General features: G+C 36.3%; 1 protein-coding gene across 1 annotated transcript; it reads left to right on the top strand.

Annotated features, from left to right (window-relative positions):
* Nucleotides 1-15,588: 15,588 nt before the first annotated feature.
* Cyp6v1 (Cytochrome P450 6v1) lies at nucleotides 15,589-20,628 on the top strand. The gene is made up of 3 exons (XM_017248134.3): nucleotides 15,589-17,101; nucleotides 18,717-19,535; nucleotides 20,139-20,628. Exons 1-3 carry the CDS (start codon nucleotides 16,634-16,636, stop codon nucleotides 20,412-20,414), a joined length of 1,563 nt encoding a protein of 520 aa, XP_017103623.1. The 5' UTR covers nucleotides 15,589-16,633; the 3' UTR covers nucleotides 20,415-20,628.
* The last annotated feature ends 610 nt before the right edge of the window (nucleotides 20,629-21,238 follow it).

The following is a 21,238-nucleotide window of genomic DNA, read 5'->3' as shown; positions in this document are numbered from 1 at the left end:
AACATCAGGGGGGTGGTGGAGGCTTGAACTGGGCGTCTGTGTGTCAAAGCACGTCATAGAAGAGCCCAAGGATGTGGGAGTTGCAGCTCATCGTTCTTGTCCTCGTAGTCCTTGTCGTTGTCGTCGTCGTCGTCGCCTTTTTGCAATGAGGCCAATAAAGTCAACACTGGGTATGACACTGAGAGATATTAAGGTGATTTTTATTTTTGTAGTTAGATTAATACTTGGATTAATATAGAAATAGTATAGGTTTTCTTTATGAGATGTTGATCATATATTACTTTTAGTCTTATTTATATGTAGCATATAGTATGAAGTATAATATTTTAATAATAGCTAAAGTAGTCTTATTTTTATGTTTTTAAAACCTTAATAAATTCCCAACCAGCTTAAGAAGTTTCCCAACCAGCCAACCTGTATATCCTATATATGCGAAGAAACATTATTTTCAAAAAAATAGCCACTACTTAATGTTTTCAAAAATTTTCTGTACTTTCCAATCAAAATTCCCAATAATTTCAAGCCTTAATTGTATTTTTTAAACCCTTCTTTTTCCTAGTTTTTCTTTCAGTGTCAAAACACCACACTCTTCCTGGGCAATTCAATTCAACTATTAAAGGATATCCATTGTGTGCGTGATTTTTGATTATCGTGTGGACGGAAAAGAAAAGGCAAAAAGTCACGTCATGGACTTGGCTTCTGGCCCACCTCCACCTCAGGCTTTATTTTTTTTTTGGTGGCTTAATCAAACGGGGGGCTCTTACAACAAGAGAATGTGGTGGCATCATCAAGCTCAATTGCTCGGAAAAATGGCAGAAGAGAGAAAGCCAGCCAGCCAAGTTGGCAAGCCGAAGCGCATAAAACATATTACGCAGATTGTATTGATTTCTGATTATTCCGTCGCGCTGCCGTTTGACGCTTAGATTTATGGCCCAAAAAAAAAAAAGCCCCACCAGAATCTGTGGGGGGTATTATTATTTTTTTTGTTTTTTTTTTACAACAGGGGGTACGAATCTTGTATCGAAACAATTGATTTTGGAGGAGGGATGTGGTTGCGGCTGCATGTTTATTTGGATACTTGTAAGTAGCTACTAAGCTGACGCATCTCAGAGTCGTCTCGGAGGGGACGGATTTCAATTGGGGATTTTGGTGGAGTTATAGGAGTAAGGATATACGTGTCCTTGGGTACTTTAGGGGTAGAGGTTAGAGCTTAAAATGAGGGCTTTAAAATGTTAAAGTTGGAAGGAAGATAAATAGTAGAAGTTGTTGGAAAAAGAAAATAAAAATAATACTCTAAGTAAGGAAACTATTTGCATGTATATTTTATAATAAAAATAATATAACTTTATTTGACCTTTATTTAAAAAATATACATTCCGAAATTCTTTTAATTATAACTTTTCAAAACGATTATATTTCACTTTTGTATATTTTTGAGGCAAATTTTCACGAAATTACTACAAAAATCAAGCTTTAATTTGAATACATGCATAATCTATCTATATAAAAGAAATACAAGATTTAACTTTGTTAAATATTTTTTATTTAGTAAAAAATTTATTGTTCAAGTCTGAAAAAAACTCTTACTTTTAAGTACATTTTGAAAATTATCTTGCTGGCCAAAAATGCGTCTGATGCCCTCTGTTTTCTGATTTTTTGTTTATTTGTTTTTTAGGCAATTTGTTGTTTAATTATTTCCAATGTTTTCGATTTGCTATTTTGTTACTCGTTGGTTTTCCTTCTTTTTTTCCCTCCCATTTGCTTGTTTTATACGCGGTCATAAAAACTCGTAGCCGTAAAAATGTTTCCAATAAAAATTCTGTTCAGTTTCAGTTCGGTACGGTTCGGTTCGGTTCTGTTCGCCCTGGATGGCCCAATGAATTGGATCTACTTTTTGGTGGATATATGGGGGATATATCTATGACTATGTACTTGTATAGCTGGTTGGCGCCTTGCTCTTTTCGGGCATGACCAGAAAACCAAATAATTTCTGTTTGTTTGCTGGCATTTTATTTTTTTCCTTTTGTTTTCCACATTTTTAACACTGGACTTTGTTTATGGCCAAAGCGGTTTTTATGGCCAGCCATTTAAGCGGGTGGGCGGTTAGTCGGGTGGGGTGTGGTGTGTTCATGGGGCATGGATCATGGGGCATAAGGCGAGGAGGCGTGGCAAAAATTCTCACGCTACCATTGCATAAACAAAAAGTGCAGGCAGGCCAATTTCAAAAAGGAAATACACAGCAAAAAGTTAGGGTCTGTCTTAAAATTAAAAATAAATGGCTTCAAAAATGTTTGAAACATTTAAGAATAATTGTATAAACAGAAATATTAGTAAAGTTTTAAAAACCATAAAAACTAACAAAGTAGATGTGCTTAAGAATTTTTCAATTTCGTCAACTTTGTTCTAAATTTAAATTATTTTTTTAATTTTTCAAAGTTATTATTTTGTATAAAACTTTTCTTTAGTGGAACAACAAAATACACAAAGTATCTTCTGCAGTTTTTTTCCTTCAATTTTGTAAAAGTTGCAGAATGGAGTTTGATGTTTATTATGAGAAAGTGGCGCCAATGGTTAATGATTTTTAATGATTGTTTACACGAAGCTTAGGGCTCTATTTCCACTCCTTTTACACATTTTTTTCGCTTTTCAGTCTTCATTGGATCTTTTGAGTTTCGAATCGGAGTGATTCTGCAGCTGCCCGGAAAGATTTATGGGCATTTAAACAAATTTGATGAGATTTTCCCTAGATGCTGGCGTAACTCTTTCTAAAAGATCCCATAAATCTTGCCCAGATGTACGAGTATCTGTATCTTTAGCATCGCCATGTATCTGTATCTTTAGCCGTGCCTGACTTTGGTAGTTTTGTCAAAGCTACTTAAGTGGATTTTCTTCAAGTAATTTTTCACCAACGGAAAATATTTCGTCTCCCCCATTTTTACACTTTGGCATCTCACGTATGTATATATTTATTTTTATTCAAGTTCCCATCTCCATTCCTTGCGTTAAAGGGGGAACCTCCGGGTTTTCCTTTTGGTTTTTCACTTGATTTTTTCCCTCCATTTATTCATTGCCGGCTGATTGAAATTCGCGGATAACCTGAAATGGATTTCTCCTTCCCACAATTGCTTTTTGGTGGCAATTTTTGGCAAACCACTTTCCAAAGAAAATCCATACACTGGTAGAAGATATAAGACTTTATTTTTTAAATTTAAAGAAATACTTAAAAAATTATATTTTCACTTGAAAACCCTGAAAACTGTTTAGTTATGCAAAAGCATTGGCAATTTATTTGGAAAATTTATGGCCAACAAAGTGGGATTAGTTTGGCCAATTTATCCAAATCCAGGACCATGGAGGCACTCTCCCTCTGGCCAAGGTTCACAAAGAGGCCTGCCAGGATGCCCGGATTCCAGAGGAGGGTTGCAAAAAGGCAAGACCAAATGGGGGCAATTGAATCCGAGGCGCGAAATTGCGAAATTAAATTTGCAGTTATTGCGCAACCATTGAAAATTGGTTAGCGCCGCCTGTCTAACGTTCTTCGTGTATCTTTGTATCTGTATCTGTAGGCCTGCATCTCCTTTGGGTAATTGCCGCGAAGAGAGACATCCTCGAACAAAACAAAAAAAAAAGGATGAGAATGAAACGGAACTCAAATCTCAACTGCAACAGCAGATGTATCTGTATCTGTATCCGTATCTGGTTTGAGCTGCATCTCTTCTGGCATCTTTATGGGATCTTATAAATGGTTTCAGCTTTCAAACTGCATTTGCATCTAAATGGCTGCCGTTTTGGGTTAACCTAGGATCTAGGAAAAATAAGAAAAAGTGGGGACTTCAATGAATGAAGGGGACTAGGGGCTTCAGAGAAGTTTTGAGTTAGTAGGGAGTTTGGATTTTAAGATGGATATTGGTTTTCGTTAAAAATTGTTTCAGTATGAGAAGCAAAGGATATAAATTTTAGGACAGAATCTTTAAATATTTGAAACCTATCTAACCTAGTACAGGGTATGGATTTTAAGTTAGAGATAGAGAAGTTGGAGATAATAATTATTGGAGATTAAATATTTTAAATAGAATACATGGATAGTTATTTTATTTAATTTTACAGGGAAAAAATAGTACCAGGTATGAATTTTAGGATACAGCTCGTTTATACTTAAAACCTACATATATAACCTAAAGAGTATTTTTATATCTTAAAGATAAAATAGAATATAAGGAATAGAACTTGTTTAAATATTTTAAATAAAAGTAGTACCGGGTACAGTATATTAGTTATGCATAGTAGGTATGTAGGTATAATAGTAGGTATGATAGTAGGTATGAATTAGGGTATGTTTATCTTTAAATATTTTATACAAGAATACTATGGGTTAAAAGCTCTTAGCTGAAGAAAGTTTTTTTATTTATTTATTTTTCTAATTTTAAGGAAGCAGAAGTACCGGGTATAAACACGGTATAGTACCGGGTATGAATATAGTATTGAGCAGGAGTATAGTACCGATTTTTTTGTAGTTATGGGTATGAAAACAGTACCGATTATGATAATATTCGGTTTTCAAATTATATATTCCTCTTTCTAAAAATTTTATAGTAGTAGGTATTTATATAATAGTTCGATTAGTAGATATTATAGTATATAAGATATAGTTAGTTATATATATATATGGTTATATTAATATAGTTAGACTTATAACAAAATTAATCGGGTGCCTATTTCAGAACCTTCTTTATATAATGGTAAACAAATAATTTTGTTATCTATAAAGCCAAAGATCTAGGTTCCATAAGCTCAATAATTTCATAAAATCTCCAAAGGGATATCCTCTCCTCACAAGTCCTGATAATAATTCCGCCAACCGCTTCCATCCGCACTCTTTCGTTGTCGACAGGCAGAAATAATTATGCGTGTGCATTCCGTGGCCACACCGAAATGAGCTGCGATTTATGAATGCCAGGACGCAGGATACAGAAGCCCAGGAAGTCCAGGAGCCGAAAAAGCCGGAGTGCATGCAGGAGGAAAACAACATTCCTGCTTGTTCTGGCCCCCAAAAAGGATATCCCCAACACACACATACATTTTGGGCGTTGGAGGGGTGGAGGCCGGCAGACATTATAATTATTAATAAATGCAGCAATGTGCAGTATATACGGCCAGAAAGGATTTCGCAATGGAGGCGGGTAGGAGATGGAAAAAGGACGCCGACCAGATCGGACGACCAGCGACAACAACTATTTATGGCATTTTGCAGGCGAGAACGAAAAGTGCGAAACTGGAATTAATATGTGGCACCCAAATGATGAAGCTGCCACTGCCACTGCAACACACAGACTCCACTCTCCTGCCGCTTTAAAATTTATGTTATGAAATTGATTTTATTAAATAAAGTCCTTTGGCTGCAGCGGCCAGTGCATTAAAATCGACTCCTTAATTGAGAAGCGCCAAATAATCAAGGAAATTGGTTGTGGAAATGCCAGTGTGTGCTCCAGTATGTATATGTGTGTACTTGTGCTTTTGCCAGGATGTGTGCGTAGGGGTTAAGGGAAGCTTTAACCCATTTAACCCCCCAATGGCCCCTCCGACAGCCAAAGGCAATCCGGGCCTTTTGTTCAAGCAGCTCCTTCGGCATTTTTGGTCTCCAAACTGTTTGTCTACACCGCTAAAAAAAAAATAGAAAAATATAGTAATATAAAATTATTCATTTTAATTTAGAAATATATATAGTTATTTCGTTCAAAATCTTTTATTTTTATTGTTACCGGTATAATGGGTATTAAGTGTTGAATAATGAATGATCGTCATAGGAATTGGCTAAGTATATCCGATGTTTGGGATATATGTATATGCGATCTGAGATGAAAGAGTATTTAAGATATTTAACTTAATATTTAATTTTATAATAATTATTTATTTACATACATACATATTTTAAGGTTGAATTTTAAATGTTATAGATAAGGGGACTTATAGCTCATTGAAATCTATTTAAATGGTTCTTTCCTAATGAGGTTTAGGCATACATATGTTAATAATATTATACTTTTAATAAAAGGTATATAAAATATAAATAATATATTAAATAAATAATTTAGCTTCTATATATTAAAAGAACAAGACTCTAAGATTATAAATTAGTTCTTGTTGCTAATCACCTTTCTCTAATCTCGAATAACCTTTGACATCCCATCCATTAAGCCAATAATTTGGCTTTACTATGTGATGCGCCTCGTGTATCCCAATTTCCCCAGTGTCCCAGTGCCCGTAGACAGCACACGCTTGAAGACTGATCTTCTTATCAGAAACTCTGAAGCTCAGTGTGAAGCTCAAGGCCGAGGATGGCTTTAAAAACCCGGAGCTTCAAGACTCGCAGCATCAGTTGAAATATTACCTGTGTTTCTTTTAGAAGCAAAATTTATTCAATAAAAAAATACAATATGATCTTCCCGGCGGCCCTAATTTCTGTGCTTTTCCTAATTTCTGCCTCCCTTGGATCGGAAGAAGTAAAAGCCTTTTTGATTGTTATTTTATATTAAAAATTAATTGAAATTATAATTCTACAGTCCTGTTATCTCTCGGAGGAGCAGGAGGACCAGTGTTCATCGGTTTGTTATCCTATTGTGAAGCCTTTACTTCGCTATTTTGAGAAAACCAACGAGAAAGATACCCAACTCGCAAAGTGCAATAATGATAACTCGGAATTGCATAAAAGATATTCTAATTTGCTGGAAAGACATTCGGAAGTGCAAAAGAAATATACGGATGTTCTGATTCAACTTAGCGATGAGAAAGTTAGATATGAGAAGTTGCTTTCAAAGCAGCAAGAAGTTGACAATCTAGTAAATCAAAAAAATAAGGAAATCGAGCTACTAAATGAACAAAATAGGTACCTAGAGAAAACAAGTGAACTTGCAACGTTGACAAGTAAATTTAGCAAAGAAATTGACAAAATTGGTGAAATAGTTAAAGCTGGAGAAGTCATAACAAATCAACTGGCTCATATTAATAATCAGACGACGTCGAAAACAGAAACCATAGGTGAGTCGACAGAACACAATAATTTTCAAAATAATACATCGTATTCTTAATTCCAGATCCTTGTCCTCGAGATTTTAGCGGTAGGGTCCTCCGCGAAATTCAAATTCCAGGCTCAGACCCGTTTAAAGTGGTTTGTGTGTCAACTTCGAAGATTGGATCTGGATGGCTCAAGGTTTATAGTTCAGTTCCTTCTTCAGAAATATTAAATCGCACGTATGAGGAATATGAACGTGGATTCGGAGATTTCGGACCTTTACGGGACGATGAGTTCTTTATTGGACTCAAACGATTACATCTTCTAACGATTAAAAACCATTATGAGATTATTTTAGACACCACTGCTGGGTACAAAAGATGCGACCACTTTGTTGTGGGCGTTCGACGCGAAGGTTATGAGGTGAAAAATATTGAAAATTGTACCGGACCCAACGTAAGGATAATCCCTAAGCTGGGCTCCAAATTTTCCACCTTCGATCGAGATGAGGATGGAGTTTCTGGTCGTAATCTGGCGAAGGAACTGGGCTTTGGCTGGTGGTTCGATCCTAGTATGAGGTGTGTATTCTCATTTCGTTCCTAACATGAAGTAATTTATGTAATTTTATTTTTTCATTCCTAGATCTGTAAGCCTCGAACATGAAAACATAGACATTTATATTCGAAGAACAGTATAAAGAAAACAAGCCCGCCTTTTAAAACGGACTTGGAAATGAAACATCATTAAAATATTTAGAATATAAATATTAAGCATAATGTAATGCTTATCATTACACATTATAAATATGTAATTAAATTGCATAATAAAACATTTAAAATGAATCGAAAAATAAAGTTTTTTACTCGAAAAAGTTTGAGGTTTGAAAACACAAGCAGAAAAATCCAAATTTTGAATTTCAGATATTTTAGGATCAGCCCACACATCTGTTTACAATGTTTTAAAATAAAATAACCCTAACATTCAAATAATAATAATAACAACAAAATATTTTTAAACAATAAGTAAATTGTATGATTAAAATTAAATAAACAGAAATATAAGTTTTCCAATGAACTCTGCTATTATATATGTGTAACATCTTTTCAGTTGGTTGGATTATCTATCGGGAAGATCGAGTATAGTATGTATGTGGTACTACAGTCTTCTTACTGTTGAACTATTGTCTACTTGACTTAAAGCTAATTTATTTTCGTGGTTATGAAGATGATCAATTTATTTTATACTAATTTTATTTATTTCTTTTTTTATTGTTGGGATATTATGATCTTTGTAAATATTCGCATTAGAAACTTAATTAAAATATATCAAAAAAAACAACCAACGATTTCACCCAGTGTAGATTAGAACCTCGAAAATGGGGCGTGTGGATTGGTTGAGTTTTCGAGCCGATTTCGAGGGCACTTTTGCTGCACTTTGTTGCACTTTTCAACTGCACACATTGACAGAAAGAGAAAGAGACATGGGGGGACAGAAACAGAAACAGAGATGTATAGAGGAGTACAAGGGGGGACTGGTTTAGGGAATGAACTGCATTTTGTGGGCTTGCACTTGTGGCCAAATGTTGGCCAAAATGGCTTGGCTCGGCTCAGAACATGGCCACGACACGTTGATTGAGGCGTTTTCCCAAAAAAAAAAAAGAAGAAAAGCCAGAAGGGAGGACGACGGAAATCATAGGAAATCAGGGGGATGTGGAGCTGGAGCATTCTTTTGGGTGGAAAACCAAAAGTTTGACCAGGAAATCAAGACGAAATTGGTAACAAATGGGCCTAAAAAGGGCCAAGGCTTGGCTTTTAGTTTAAATGATTCTATGTAATTTCGTTTTTTTTGAAAGGGGTTTAGTTATTTTTAGTTGGACCAAATAGAAAATGTTTCTAGGTTTGTAAAAAAAATTAAAATTAGATAAATAATTTAATAATACAAATAAAATAGCCTCAACCATAACAACAGGCTTTGTATACTTATATACTCATAATACAGAGTTTCACTCAAAAAATATTCCTCTATTTTTTTGTAAAGACCTAAAATTTTCCACTTGCCTGCAAATGAAATAAATTTAATTAGAGCATATAGGCACTTCGATGGGTATTTTCCCAAAGCCATTCACCAATTTTCCAGACCCCTCAGACGGCACCTCCCCCGCTTTGACCATTTTCCCCATGGCCTTTGTGTTTTTCCGATTGAGATTTTCACATGGACGCGGTGGCCCAATTTTGGTAACTCTTCTTGGCCAACTTGGATGACCACCACTCCAAAAGGTGCGAAAGAGATGCCCCGCCTGGGATAGAAAGAGATGGGCGTGGAGGAGCCAAAAGACACCGCAGTAATTTGTACAAATTGGTTAGGGCTCATAAAAAAAAAAAGAAAAAGAGAAAAAAGGGCCCGAGTCTTCAAACTCCGATCTCCGATTCTCGAAGAACAACACATGGCGCTGCATATTGACTCTGAGAACCCGCCAAGAAAACAAAAAGAAGAAATTAATTGAAAAATTAAACGAAACTCACACGATGAGCATCTCATCATCACAAAAAAATATATATTTATATTTTTCAACAGCAGCAGGTTGAGACATCAAAATGGGAATGGGAAAATATAAATATTAATATTTTTGTATTTTTTTTTCGAGGCCCGAGCTGACTTATGCGACAGTTTTATGGACAGTCGGCATCTTTTTTGAAAAAGAGTCAGTCACAAAGGGGTTAATGTTAATTGCTCCTTTATATTTTCCACGGCGGCATCTTGACCCTAAGGAAAACGCTTAACTCTAAACCCGACCTCTAAACTCGAAAGTCAAGACACAAAATTCATATTGTTTTTACATTTCGAGTTTTTTTTCGAGTTCGATTCCGCGTAGTCCTGCCAAAAAAATAAAATACAAAACTATGTAGAACCAAAAACACATAAAAAATTAACCAGAAAAATCAATTGTTATTAACCCATTCGCTGACCGAGTCATAAACACAAAAATCTCACACTCATTTTTTTAACCCTTCGTCGAAAATTGAAACCGTATCCTGTTCTCGTTCCACATTTACTCGCCTTTCTATTTTTTTCCAAATTTATGTCCTCTTTTTATGGTTTTATTGCTTTACGATCTAGCTAAAAAAATAGACAACAGACAGCAGGATAAAAACTGAAGCAGGGCAGTCGGAAACTGAGATTTGCATTGCCAAAATGGCGTCAAACATTTCTTAAAAAAAGGATAAGATTTATGTCTGTGTAATATGAGAATTTCTAGAAAATCATAAAAAATATATAGATAAGTCTAAATATATTAAATTAATCAACTAAAAGGTTCTATTTAATTTTTACCAAACAATATTTTTAATTTAAACTGTTTTTAGTAATAAAGAGTATCGAGTTCGATAACGCTTTGAGATTTTTTAAATAATTTTATTCTGTTTTTAGGTATTTTTCATAATTTTTTTAAATTCTCATTTTTTACATATATAACGCTTAACAAAATAAATAGTTTTTTTTTTTAATTAACCCTAAAGATCCTTTTAAAATAAAAAACTCCCATGTCATATAGCCATAAATATTTATTGGCTTCGACCTGAGGTCCTTTGCCTTCGTTTTTTGTCCCTCCTTACCTACCCTTCCCTTCCTTTTTTAACCCCTTTTCGCTCTACAAATACAATTTGCAATTGTTAGCGTGGGCAAAAAGGGGTTAAGCCTGGGCATTCGTACCCTAACTACCAGGAATCGCGTTTTACGGTTGTTTCGCCGATTTGCAATCCTTTTTTTAGAGGGACATCCTTGCATCCTTACTTAGAACTTGACCCGATCTATTTAGGTTTGTAGGTTTCTAGTGCAGTTCACTTCTGCGTTTTGCTGTTTTTTGTCTTTCATTATTATATTTTTTACTTTTCTTAGAAGTGTATCCCTTTTACCTTTTCTCTAAGTTATTTTTAATGCAGCGGGAATTTTTCGTATTTTTCGAGAACGACTTCTGGCGTATTTTTTGTGGATTTGTTGACTGCGTTTTGACTTTGCATTTGTTGGGTTTGACTTTATGGCCAGGTCAAGGTTTAATTAAAGGTCTAAATTGTATTTTTAGAGCTAACCATTTTTAAGGGATTTAAAGGAAAGTTGAAAGAGTCAGGGTTTCCAAATGGTTCTTGAAAAAATTATATGGATGGACTGGTACTATACTCTGATCTTTATTTTAAGAAAATATTTTTTATTTTAAAATATTTTTTTAACCATTTTTTAAACCATTTCCAATTAAACAATCTATAGATCTAAAATACTAATTATCGTATCTTTTTTGCAGACACATTTAATTGTATCTTTTTTGTGATTATGCGTGTGTGTGTTCCTTTGGGATATCCTTGTTGTGCAATTTGCTTTCATCAGCCGTCTATCTGAAAATAAAGAAACTCAAAAACAGTAGTCGGAGAAGGGAGCAAAAAAAAAAAAAGATACATATTTGCACATCTTAGGTGCGCATCATTTAACTTTTCGAGCAAAAACGAGCAGAGTGGATTACACACATGAAAGGGCATTCGGTTCAGATGCAGATACAAAGATACAGCTACAAGGATACAAAGATACACAATCTGGATGTGGCCGGGGTTGGGGTAACAAGGAGTAATCGAAACCCGTCAAAATGGCAAACACAACAATGCGTCTTAAAAAAAGAAATACAAAACACACACATGCCGAAAGGACGACGAAGGTTTCCATCCTAAGCACATTACACGATCGCAATCTTAGGGATACACACATGTGCATCCGCATCCGAGGGATACGCATCCGTATGATGTGTGCCAGTGTGTGTGTGTCCCGTCCCGATCAGCTGCTGACAGATTATTATTAGCGTAACATTAACGTCAAATTACGCATCTATTTTGCGCACTTTATCTTCACAAAAAAATAAAATAAAGCGGTCCAACATCAAAACGAAGGATTAATCCCCCCGGGGATTACTGGACCATGTGGGTGTGTGTTTTTATTATCCAGTTTTTTTTTAGGTTATTGTTTCCATTTCACCTTCGATGGTCAGTGCAGCATCTTAAAAGGAATGCGTCTGCACCGGTCTGGACTGTATCTCACAGATACAAGATACTCCAAAACGTATGTGAGAAATAAGCATATACAGGTGTATGGGATGAGTTTTAATTACAAGATGTTAAATCATAAGATAAACAAGGAAAACAATTGAAATTTAAATTTTTTAAAGAATGCATTTTCAAGGGAAATTATTGGGAAAGGAAAACAAGCAAAAAAGCCTTTGGAGGAACAATTATTTCCGAGAAATATAGAGGCATATTTTGACCAATTCTCAGGCGATTTACGAGAATAATACACCCTAACATTTGGAGATCGTTTCTCTATAATAATTTTTTCGATTTTTTGCCAATTTGCCTAGAGAGACTTTTTGCCAATTTTTCTACAGAGACTTCTTTGGAAATATGGATAAGTTCATAGGAAGAAATATAGGGCCAAAAGCAAAGGCCATATCTTTACATATTTTCATATGATTCTCAAGAGAAATACCTTAAAAGATTTGTTAAAAGATCTGTTGACTTAATATACATAAAATTGCATTTAAACATCATCTCGAATAATTTTTCCCATTTTTTGTCAATTTTTCTGGGGAAGTCCCCTTGATAAATCCGTACTAGACCCAATGTGTCCAAAAGGAAAGGTCATATCCGGCCATATCTTCTATCCCATTTTTATCCGAAACATCTTAAAAGTGTTGTGGGTCAATTCTCTATATATCTGCATCAAAACTTCTTAAATTTATCATGAATCATGAATTACTTCTTAAATTTTTTCTGCCGATTTTTCAAAGTAGATCCCTTGTACATATGCAGAAATTCATATGAAGCCCAATGTGGCCTAAAGGAAAGAACATATCTTGGCCAATTTTTATCCCATTTCAAAGCGGAGGACCTTTGAGGGTTTGTGGATCAATTCTATATAGATCTGCATTAAAACATGATCATGAATAATTTTTTAAATTTTTTGTTCATTTTTCAGATTTTTCTGAGATTTCTTGAAAATACGGAGTAGTCTCCATTAAGAAGAACAATGTGGCCAAAATAAAAGACCATATCTTTGGCCTTTTTTTATCCCATATTTTTGAAGAATATCTTTTAATGGACAATTTCTCCACTAATCTGCATTCAAAGATGATAAAGAATAATTTTTAAACATTTTTTTTTAAATTTTTTAGGGACTCCCTTTGGGAAATCCGTATGAAACCCAATGTGGCCAAAAAGAATGGCCATATCTTACGCAATTTCTAGCCGATTTTTATGCGAAATACCCATAATATTTTTTATTGTAAATCTCCACCGATCTGCATGAAAAACCTACTCACAAATTATTTTTTCGATTTTTTGTTAATTTTCATGGGCAGACCCTTTAAAAACATTAATATATAGGTACATACATATGTCCATAGGAAGCAAAATGTGTCCAAGAAGAAGATTAAATCTTGGTAGATTTATATCTGGGTATCAATCTTTATACCAGAAAATAATCGTGGATTAAATATAGTATAAACCCCTGATCATTTTCCCTCTAACACCCCCCACCCAGACGCGAACGTAATCGCCTAGAAAATCGCCAAACACCTGACACAACTCCCACAAGTGGAAACTACTTTACGAATGGAAATTTGGTGGGTGGTGGGTGTTTGGTGGGTGGAGGTCAGTGGTTGAGGGGGCGTGGATGCGTGACAATAATTAAAAGATTTCCAATGCAAACAGCGCAAATGGAATGAAAACAAAGTCACAGGCCGAAAACTAAATATCGTAAGGAGATTTTCCACCCTGCATTACCGCTTCACACCCCCCCAGTGTCCATCACACACACTCCCCCTCCTGAGGCGCACACCTTAACCCACTGTCGCCCACTGTCGACTTGAAATGCGCACACAAATGTTTGTCTGTCTATTTGTTTGTTTGCCTGTTTGTTTGTTTGTTGATTGAGACGGCTTTGATTTTGAAGGGAGCGTCGTGGGAGGGGGGAGGGGCTAAGACATGGACCAAGAGGGCGGAGGGGGTGTGGCTGGAGGCATATTGTTGCGACAAGTGCGCTGGTGTTTGCAGAGCCGTTGTGTGCATAAGCGACAGCGATTATTGACACACCGCCCAGGCAACGGTGGGCACTCGATAAATAAAATTTTTTTTTAAATAATTTTTAAAACCTAAAAATAAACATTTAAGCTGATAAAAGCTTTGCAGCTTCATCAAATTATACTTAAGTTTCTAGTTTACATGTTAACCAGTCTTCACTGTGGCTATAAAATGCAAATCGAACTGCAAACGGTGAAGCGCCCCAAAAAGTCTCAAAAATCTCCCTTTTTCGTGAAAAAAAACCCTTCCAAATCGGTCGTGCGTGAAATTTAATCAAAGCCAGCCTTAACCCCACAATGCCCCTTCAACCCCACACCATACCACACCACCCATCCACTCAATGTGGCCAACCAGACCAAAAAAGCAACCGGAAATGTTGCACATTTGTAACTAAGAAGAAGAAGAAGAAAAGTGCAAATTTCTGCCAATTGCCGTAAATGGTGTTTCCGCTCTCCACTCCCGCCAACAATTTGTTGAACAAAGTGTCTTTTGGCCAAAAGGAAATAAAAGCCAAAATTTACACTAAAAAAAAACAATATCTTATATATAAATTTCTTAAAACTTTTATTTCTTTAAAAACATTTATCTTTTAAGACTTTTACATTTCAATAGAAATAATTTTTTAATTTAATTTAATCACTGCTCCCAATTTCTTACATTGCTTAACTTTAGCACCCAGCCCTGGCAACAAAAAAAAAATAAACCAGGGCAAAAACATAAAAAAAAAAAAGGTAAGAACAATCAACAACAACAACAAGTGACCATTGTCTTCCACCGGCAAAGTTATCGTGGCTCTCTCTGTCGCTCTCTTTCTCTGGCGGCGCTCTTCGTTTGTTTTTATCGAGAGCTTTGCGGTCGCCGTCACGTGGAGCGCAGGCAGAGCAGTGACAGCGCTGCCTCCATTGTGTTTGTTTTTGGCCGAGGCATTTCGCTTTTATTTGCGGTGCTTTGGCATCCTTTGTCATCCACAGTGGGCCACATAGCTTAAATTACAATAACTTTGTTAAAAATAAATAAATTTCTATTAAAATAAGTTATTGTATTCAATGAATGTCAATTAATAATATATATGTTAACAGTTTCTTTAGAATTTAATTTAATAGCGCCATTTAATAGCACTAACAGTGGGCCGAATATATATAATTTTTATTCTAACATTTTTTTAAAATATATTTCAATAATAAATTTTAGCTTCAGTTTTAGTAGTTAACATATTTTATGGATATATTTTTTAAGATATATAAAATCAACTTTTTTTTTGTCCCACTGTAAAGCATCGACAACGTCTGCCTTCAGAACCGATGACATTTCAGATTCTTTGGCGCGCTCTCGCGAGATCTCACTCTCTTTGGCTCTCTCTCGCTCTTTGGAACACCCCCAATGTAGTTGTTGTGGCTTTTGGTTTTTTTTTTTTGCTGTCGCGCCTCCCGCAAACTTGCGATATGGGGGCGGCGTGGCTGCCTTGGTGGGGCCGGCTCCCGTCAGCGTCGCGTCGTCAGTTGAGTTGGAAGCGTCAACTTGTGGAGCTAGCGTGCTTTTTATTTATTATTTATTATTCGCGGTTTTTAAGTTCGGAGTTTTGGCCAAAAAAACTCGCCAAAATAATAACAAATTGCGCTCTCTATTTGCTCCCATTTAAGCGCTTCGGTCTCTGACTCTCTCGCGCCACTTCTGCTTCTTCCACTGAAGCAAGCTCTCTTTGTCGTCTCATTCTACGCGTTCGGCGTGGCTGTTCTGCCACTGCTTCTTCTTCCTCTTCTTTGTTGTTGACGTCGCGTTGTTTTGTGCATTTAATTCTTAATTTTATTGTATTTTTGCGGTTTATAGATATTTCAGCTAGTTGTTTCAAAAAAACCATGTGATATAATTTCTTAAGTATTTTATTTATAAAACGCGACGCGAGAGTGAAGTGTGAAAAGAAAAGCAGAGAAAACGACAACAAAATCGGCAAGCACAGTGGAGTACAGTGAAAAAAAAAATCCAAAACAACAACAACAAGTCTGAACTGAAACAACAGCTAGGAATTGAAAGACAAAAATAGTGATAATTAATAATTAGGATTTTTAATAAAAAGACAAAAAAAAAAAAAAAAAAAATGTAAACAAAAACAACAGAAAAACATAAGCATTTAATCCAAAAAAAATAATAATAATATATTTAATAATAAATACCAATTAACATTACGAAATATTTATCAGTGCATTCGAAATAAAAATAGTGGCAGAACAGTAGAGCTTGCCACAGAAAACAGCGAAAACGGGGCTGATAAACGAAATAAGCAAAGAGGGGAGGCACTTGCAAAGGCACACAAAAGCACACAAAGCAAAACCAAAAACGTCACGGGGAAAAGAAAGAGCGAGAGCGAGTGCGAGTGCGAGTGCTTGCGGTGCAAAGCAAAGCAAAGTAAAACCAAAGCAGCAACGCCAACAGAGGCTTAAAATAAAAGCAGCACAGGAGCTGAAGCAGAAGCAGAGACCGAAGCGCGCTCTATTTTATTCAACTTGGCGTAGTTATGGCCTATTCCACCAATATTCTTTTGGCGATCGTGACGATTCTAACGGCAATATTCATCTGGTCTCGTCGCACCTACGTCTATTGGCAGCGACGTCGCGTGAAATTTGTGCAGCCGACGCACATTTTGGGCAACTTGACGCGCGTCCTGCGTCTGGAGGAGTCATTTGCGCTGCAGCTGCGACGCTTCTACTTCGATGAACGATTCCGCAACGAGCCGGTGGTGGGGATCTACCTGTTCCACCAGCCGGCCCTGCTCATCCGTGACCTCAACCTGGCCCGTACGGTGCTCATCGAGGACTTTGTTAGCTTCTCGAATCGATTCGCCAAATGTGATGCCAGGAGCGACAAAATGGGCGCCCTCAACCTCTTCCTCGCCAAGCAGCCGGAGTGGCGCGAGATACGCACGCGACTCGATCCCGCTTTTGCGGGCGCCAAGCTCAAGCAGATGTTCTCTCTGATGGAAGAGGTGAGTCATGCGCCGAGGGGGCCGGAACGATAGGAGGGGGCAATCGAATATCAGACGTTCGGCCACGCCACCAAACGGAATACACTGAGAAAAACGAATGGGTAGATTTAGTTAATAAATTTGGAAATAAATTAAAAAAAACCTTCATATTTTTAAAATTTTAAATTTCTCACATTCATATTTTAAAAGAAAAAAAACCTTTGTTTTTACAGTATAAATTAGTAAATTTTATAAAATATTATACATTTTTTTGTTACAATTTTTCAGTGTACTCATATCATCATATGAATTATGTACAGTGTATCATAATTTATTTTAGTGTTCTACACAAATTTTAAATATTTTTTTAAATGAAATTTATTATAATATGATTAACATTTTTTTACGAAACCTTTTTTTTCTCAGTGTTCTCTAAGTAGGCAAGTGGGTGATGTCTGATAACCGCAGGTCTCATCAAACTACTTGTGTTTTAATTTCCAGCTTATCAAACATTCTTTTATTTTTTTTTTTCTTTAAAAAGTTAACTTATCAAAACCACAAAAGTATCGGATGTTCACAGGAACTACAAAAAGAATCACAGAGATTGCAAAGTAATTAACTTGAAATTGGTCAGATATGTAGCTTGTAGGCTAGTGTATTAAAGATTTTTATGCAAATATCATTGAATATTTTATCTTTCATAAAAAAAAAGAAGATACAACAAGATCATGACTAATCAGTTTTGAAATGTAAATGTCGGTGACAAGGAAAGATTTTTTGATTTATGAAACAATAGGTATGTTTAGTTAAAGTATTTTATTCAAATATTTAATATATTTAATATTTAATATAATAATGGTTCACACGTTCGCATTTAAGCTCCGCATTTCAGTAAGTTTTCAGATGTTAGTACGAGATTCATTATTACTAAAAGTAGAAATATAATACATATGTATTAAAAAAAAAAATAAAGCTAAAAAATTCACAATTTATTGAAAACCCAATAGAATACCTATGTACATTATTTAAAAAAATCTTCGCAATTTAATTATTTTAAGCTTTCCTCTACGTCAAGTCGGTAATGGAAATGAAGTATTTTACCCAAATCCATAATTTTCTGATTTGCACCGGTTGCTTTTAAAAATTGCATTATTTCTAGCAGCTCCGCTTCAATGACTTGTAGATCGGTTGCACGATTCATTTCTTCCAGTTTATACAGGAAAAGAGGAGAACTTTTACCAGGTATCCTACTACAACTACAACTCCAATAATAAGTCCAAGGACACACACAAATTCCGTAATCATAATGATTTGTCGGTTGTCGCAAATCCTCAATAATGTTTAGAGATGTTGTATCTGAGAGTTCAAATACTAAATTGAAAAAATAATTTAGATGAATTTGTTTGGATAAGTGCCTTTGTTTACCTAGCCTACTGTTTTGGAAAGAAATTGTAGATTCTATCTAGCTTTTCCAAGAAAAGCTTACTTCTTTAACCCATTAACCCATAAAAGTTTAAACCCATAACCATTATAATCATATATCTAAAATCTGTAACTCCAAAACTGATGAATATTTTAATTTTTGATTATTTTCTATGGGCTTCTGGACACATAATTCCCGACCCACCCTAACCAGATCGGTTGTGACTTGGAATGGTATCTGAAGCGATTGACGCGAGATCTGCGACGTGGCGATGCGGAACGAGGAGCCATCGTCAGCATCAAGGATGTGTGCGATCTGTATAATACGGATATGATAGCCAGTATAGCTTTTGGGCTGAGATCGTATAGCTTGAGGAATACGCAGTCGGAAATTGGATCGCATTGTCAGGATCTGTTTAGACCGAATGTTTGGCGAATAATCGATTTGTTTGTGATCTTCTACCTGCCAAAATTTGTACCGCTATTGCGGCCAAAACTTTTCACAGAGCCGCACTCGGAATTCCTGCGTCGTGTCATCCAGCTGGTGATCGAGGAGCGGGAGAGGGGCGGCGATCTGCGCAACGATCTCATCGAACTGCTATTAACCCTCAAGAAGGAGGCGGACCTGCAGCAGGATAAGTCGCATTTCACGCATCATCGCGACTTCCTAGCCGCCCAGGCGGCATCCTTTGAAGTGGCCGGCATCGAGACCTGCTCCTCCAGCATGTCCTTCGCCCTTTACGAACTGGCCAAACAGCCACTGATGCAATCCCGCCTTCGTCGGGAGATAAGCACGGCATTTGGTGAATCGCCAGGCGGAAAGCTTACCTACGAGGCCATATCGGGAATGGAGTTTCTGGACATGGTGGTGAAGGAGACACTGAGGAAGTATCCCATCGTGCCACTGCTGGAGCGCGAGTGTACGCCGATCAACAAGAAGCGCTTCTATTCGTTGCGACCCCATGCCGAGTGCTATGCTCGGAGGGGCATGCCTGCCTTTATATCGGTTCTAGCCATTCATCATGATCCCAAGGTGGGTGTTTCTATAAGGTTATTATAAGGGGTTATATTTTGAAGTTTGGGGGTATCTTGTCTTGGAGGTTTTTAATAGTCTTGTAAAGCTGTATTTATATTTATATTATATTTTATTTTCATATATTTCCTATTTAAATATATAATTTTATAAAATAATTCACATCGTGTAGTGTCTACCATAGATATGTATGTATATTGGGGCTTTTATATTATTTTTTTTATAAGGTCGTAATAGACCCTTTTCAAGGTCTTAAATACCTTTCAATAAATTACTGCCAATAATGTTTGTTTATCTATTATTACCAAAAAATGTTTACAGTATTATTAATATAGAATCGGCAGGGTCCCATTCCAGGGACATAGGAAATTTCTCTGCCCGAGCTCTGCCTCTCATAAACAATATAACACTAATATATAACTAATACTTATGCATTAAAATCATATCAATGTATTGAGTGCCGACCACTGGTATAGAGCCTTTATTTAAAGTTAATACTCATCTGTTTCATTTCAAAAAATATTTTTTAATATTTTTATAACTCTACGTTTCTAAGATTAATTTAAATTAAATTAAATTTTATTTATATTTTTTCAATTACAGTACTGGCCAGATCCGGAGCGCTTCGATCCGGAACGCTTCGCTCCCGAGTGTCGGTCGCAGCATACACCCATGTCGTACCTCCCATTTGGGGCCGGACCGCACAACTGCATTGGGATGCACCTGGGCCTGCTCCAGATCAAGCTCGGGCTCACCTACTTCCTGCACCAGCATCGCGTCGAGCTGTGCGAGGAGACCTGCGAGCAGATCCGCTTCGACGCCAAGTTCGCGCTGCTGGCCAGCGAGCAACGCATTTACCTCAAGGTCGACTGTTTATAGCCCCACATGGCGGCATCGCCTCGAATGGGGCGGTCTAACATTTGTACATATATACGGATAGCAGCAGCAGCAGCATTATTATTATGAATACCGCCTCCGCCTCGTCATCAAAAATGTAAATACTTCGTTTTTAACTTTTTTTTTTTTTTTAATTGTGTATAGTTCGGCCTGCCTCAAATAAACTTTGCTATGTTCATTTTTTTTTACCTCAACACATCAACTTGGCGATTATTTATTTATTATTTTGCTTAATTTATTGACAGGCTGGGGGGTACGGCGGCGGGGGGGGCAATGTGTTGGGGACTGATAAGCGTTATCAGTCCCACGACCGGCTGGGTCAGGCCATTCAGGCCTTTGCCCGGTGGGCTGATCACAGCGATTCGGCGGCTCCAGGCGGGGGGCTACGTCATCTTGGCTGTCCAATAAACAAAGTTCAGCTTTCAGATTGTCCGGTCGGGGAGTTGCCCGGGATTAGAGTGGACCTCAACAGCATAAAAATAATGTGTGAAAATTAATAAATATGAAGTATATGAAAATGGTAGGTATTGTAAATAAAATTAGCAAAAATATTTCTAATTAAAACATAGATTAACTAATTAATTAAATATCTTTACTAATCAAATAATAAAATCATGAAGAAATTAATTTTCATAATTTTTATATACATATATTATTATTTTTTTATATATCTAAAAGAGTCAATGTATATAAAGTCTCAAAACAACACCCACAGTTAATGATGGTATAGAAAATCCAATCAATCGGATAAAACAAAAAAATAAACTTCAAAGTTCAAGTTCAAATCTCACGCGATCTCTCGGTCT

The sequence above is a fragment of the Drosophila bipectinata genome, chromosome XR (assembly GCF_030179905.1).
Source record: "Drosophila bipectinata strain 14024-0381.07 chromosome XR, DbipHiC1v2, whole genome shotgun sequence".
Lineage (NCBI taxonomy): Eukaryota > Metazoa > Arthropoda > Insecta > Diptera > Drosophilidae > Drosophila > Drosophila bipectinata.
This window is presented reverse-complemented; position numbering and strand designations above follow the sequence as displayed.

Coding starts and splice junctions, on each gene's coding strand:
- Cyp6v1 (XM_017248134.3), top strand. CDS start 16,634: ATGGCCTATTCCACCAATATTCTTTTGGCGATCGTGACGATTCTAACG. Junction 17,102..18,716: donor TGTTCTCTCTGATGGAAGAG/GTGAGTCATGCG, acceptor CACCCTAACCAG/ATCGGTTGTGACTTGGAATG. Junction 19,536..20,138: donor CCATTCATCATGATCCCAAG/GTGGGTGTTTCT, acceptor TTTCAATTACAG/TACTGGCCAGATCCGGAGCG.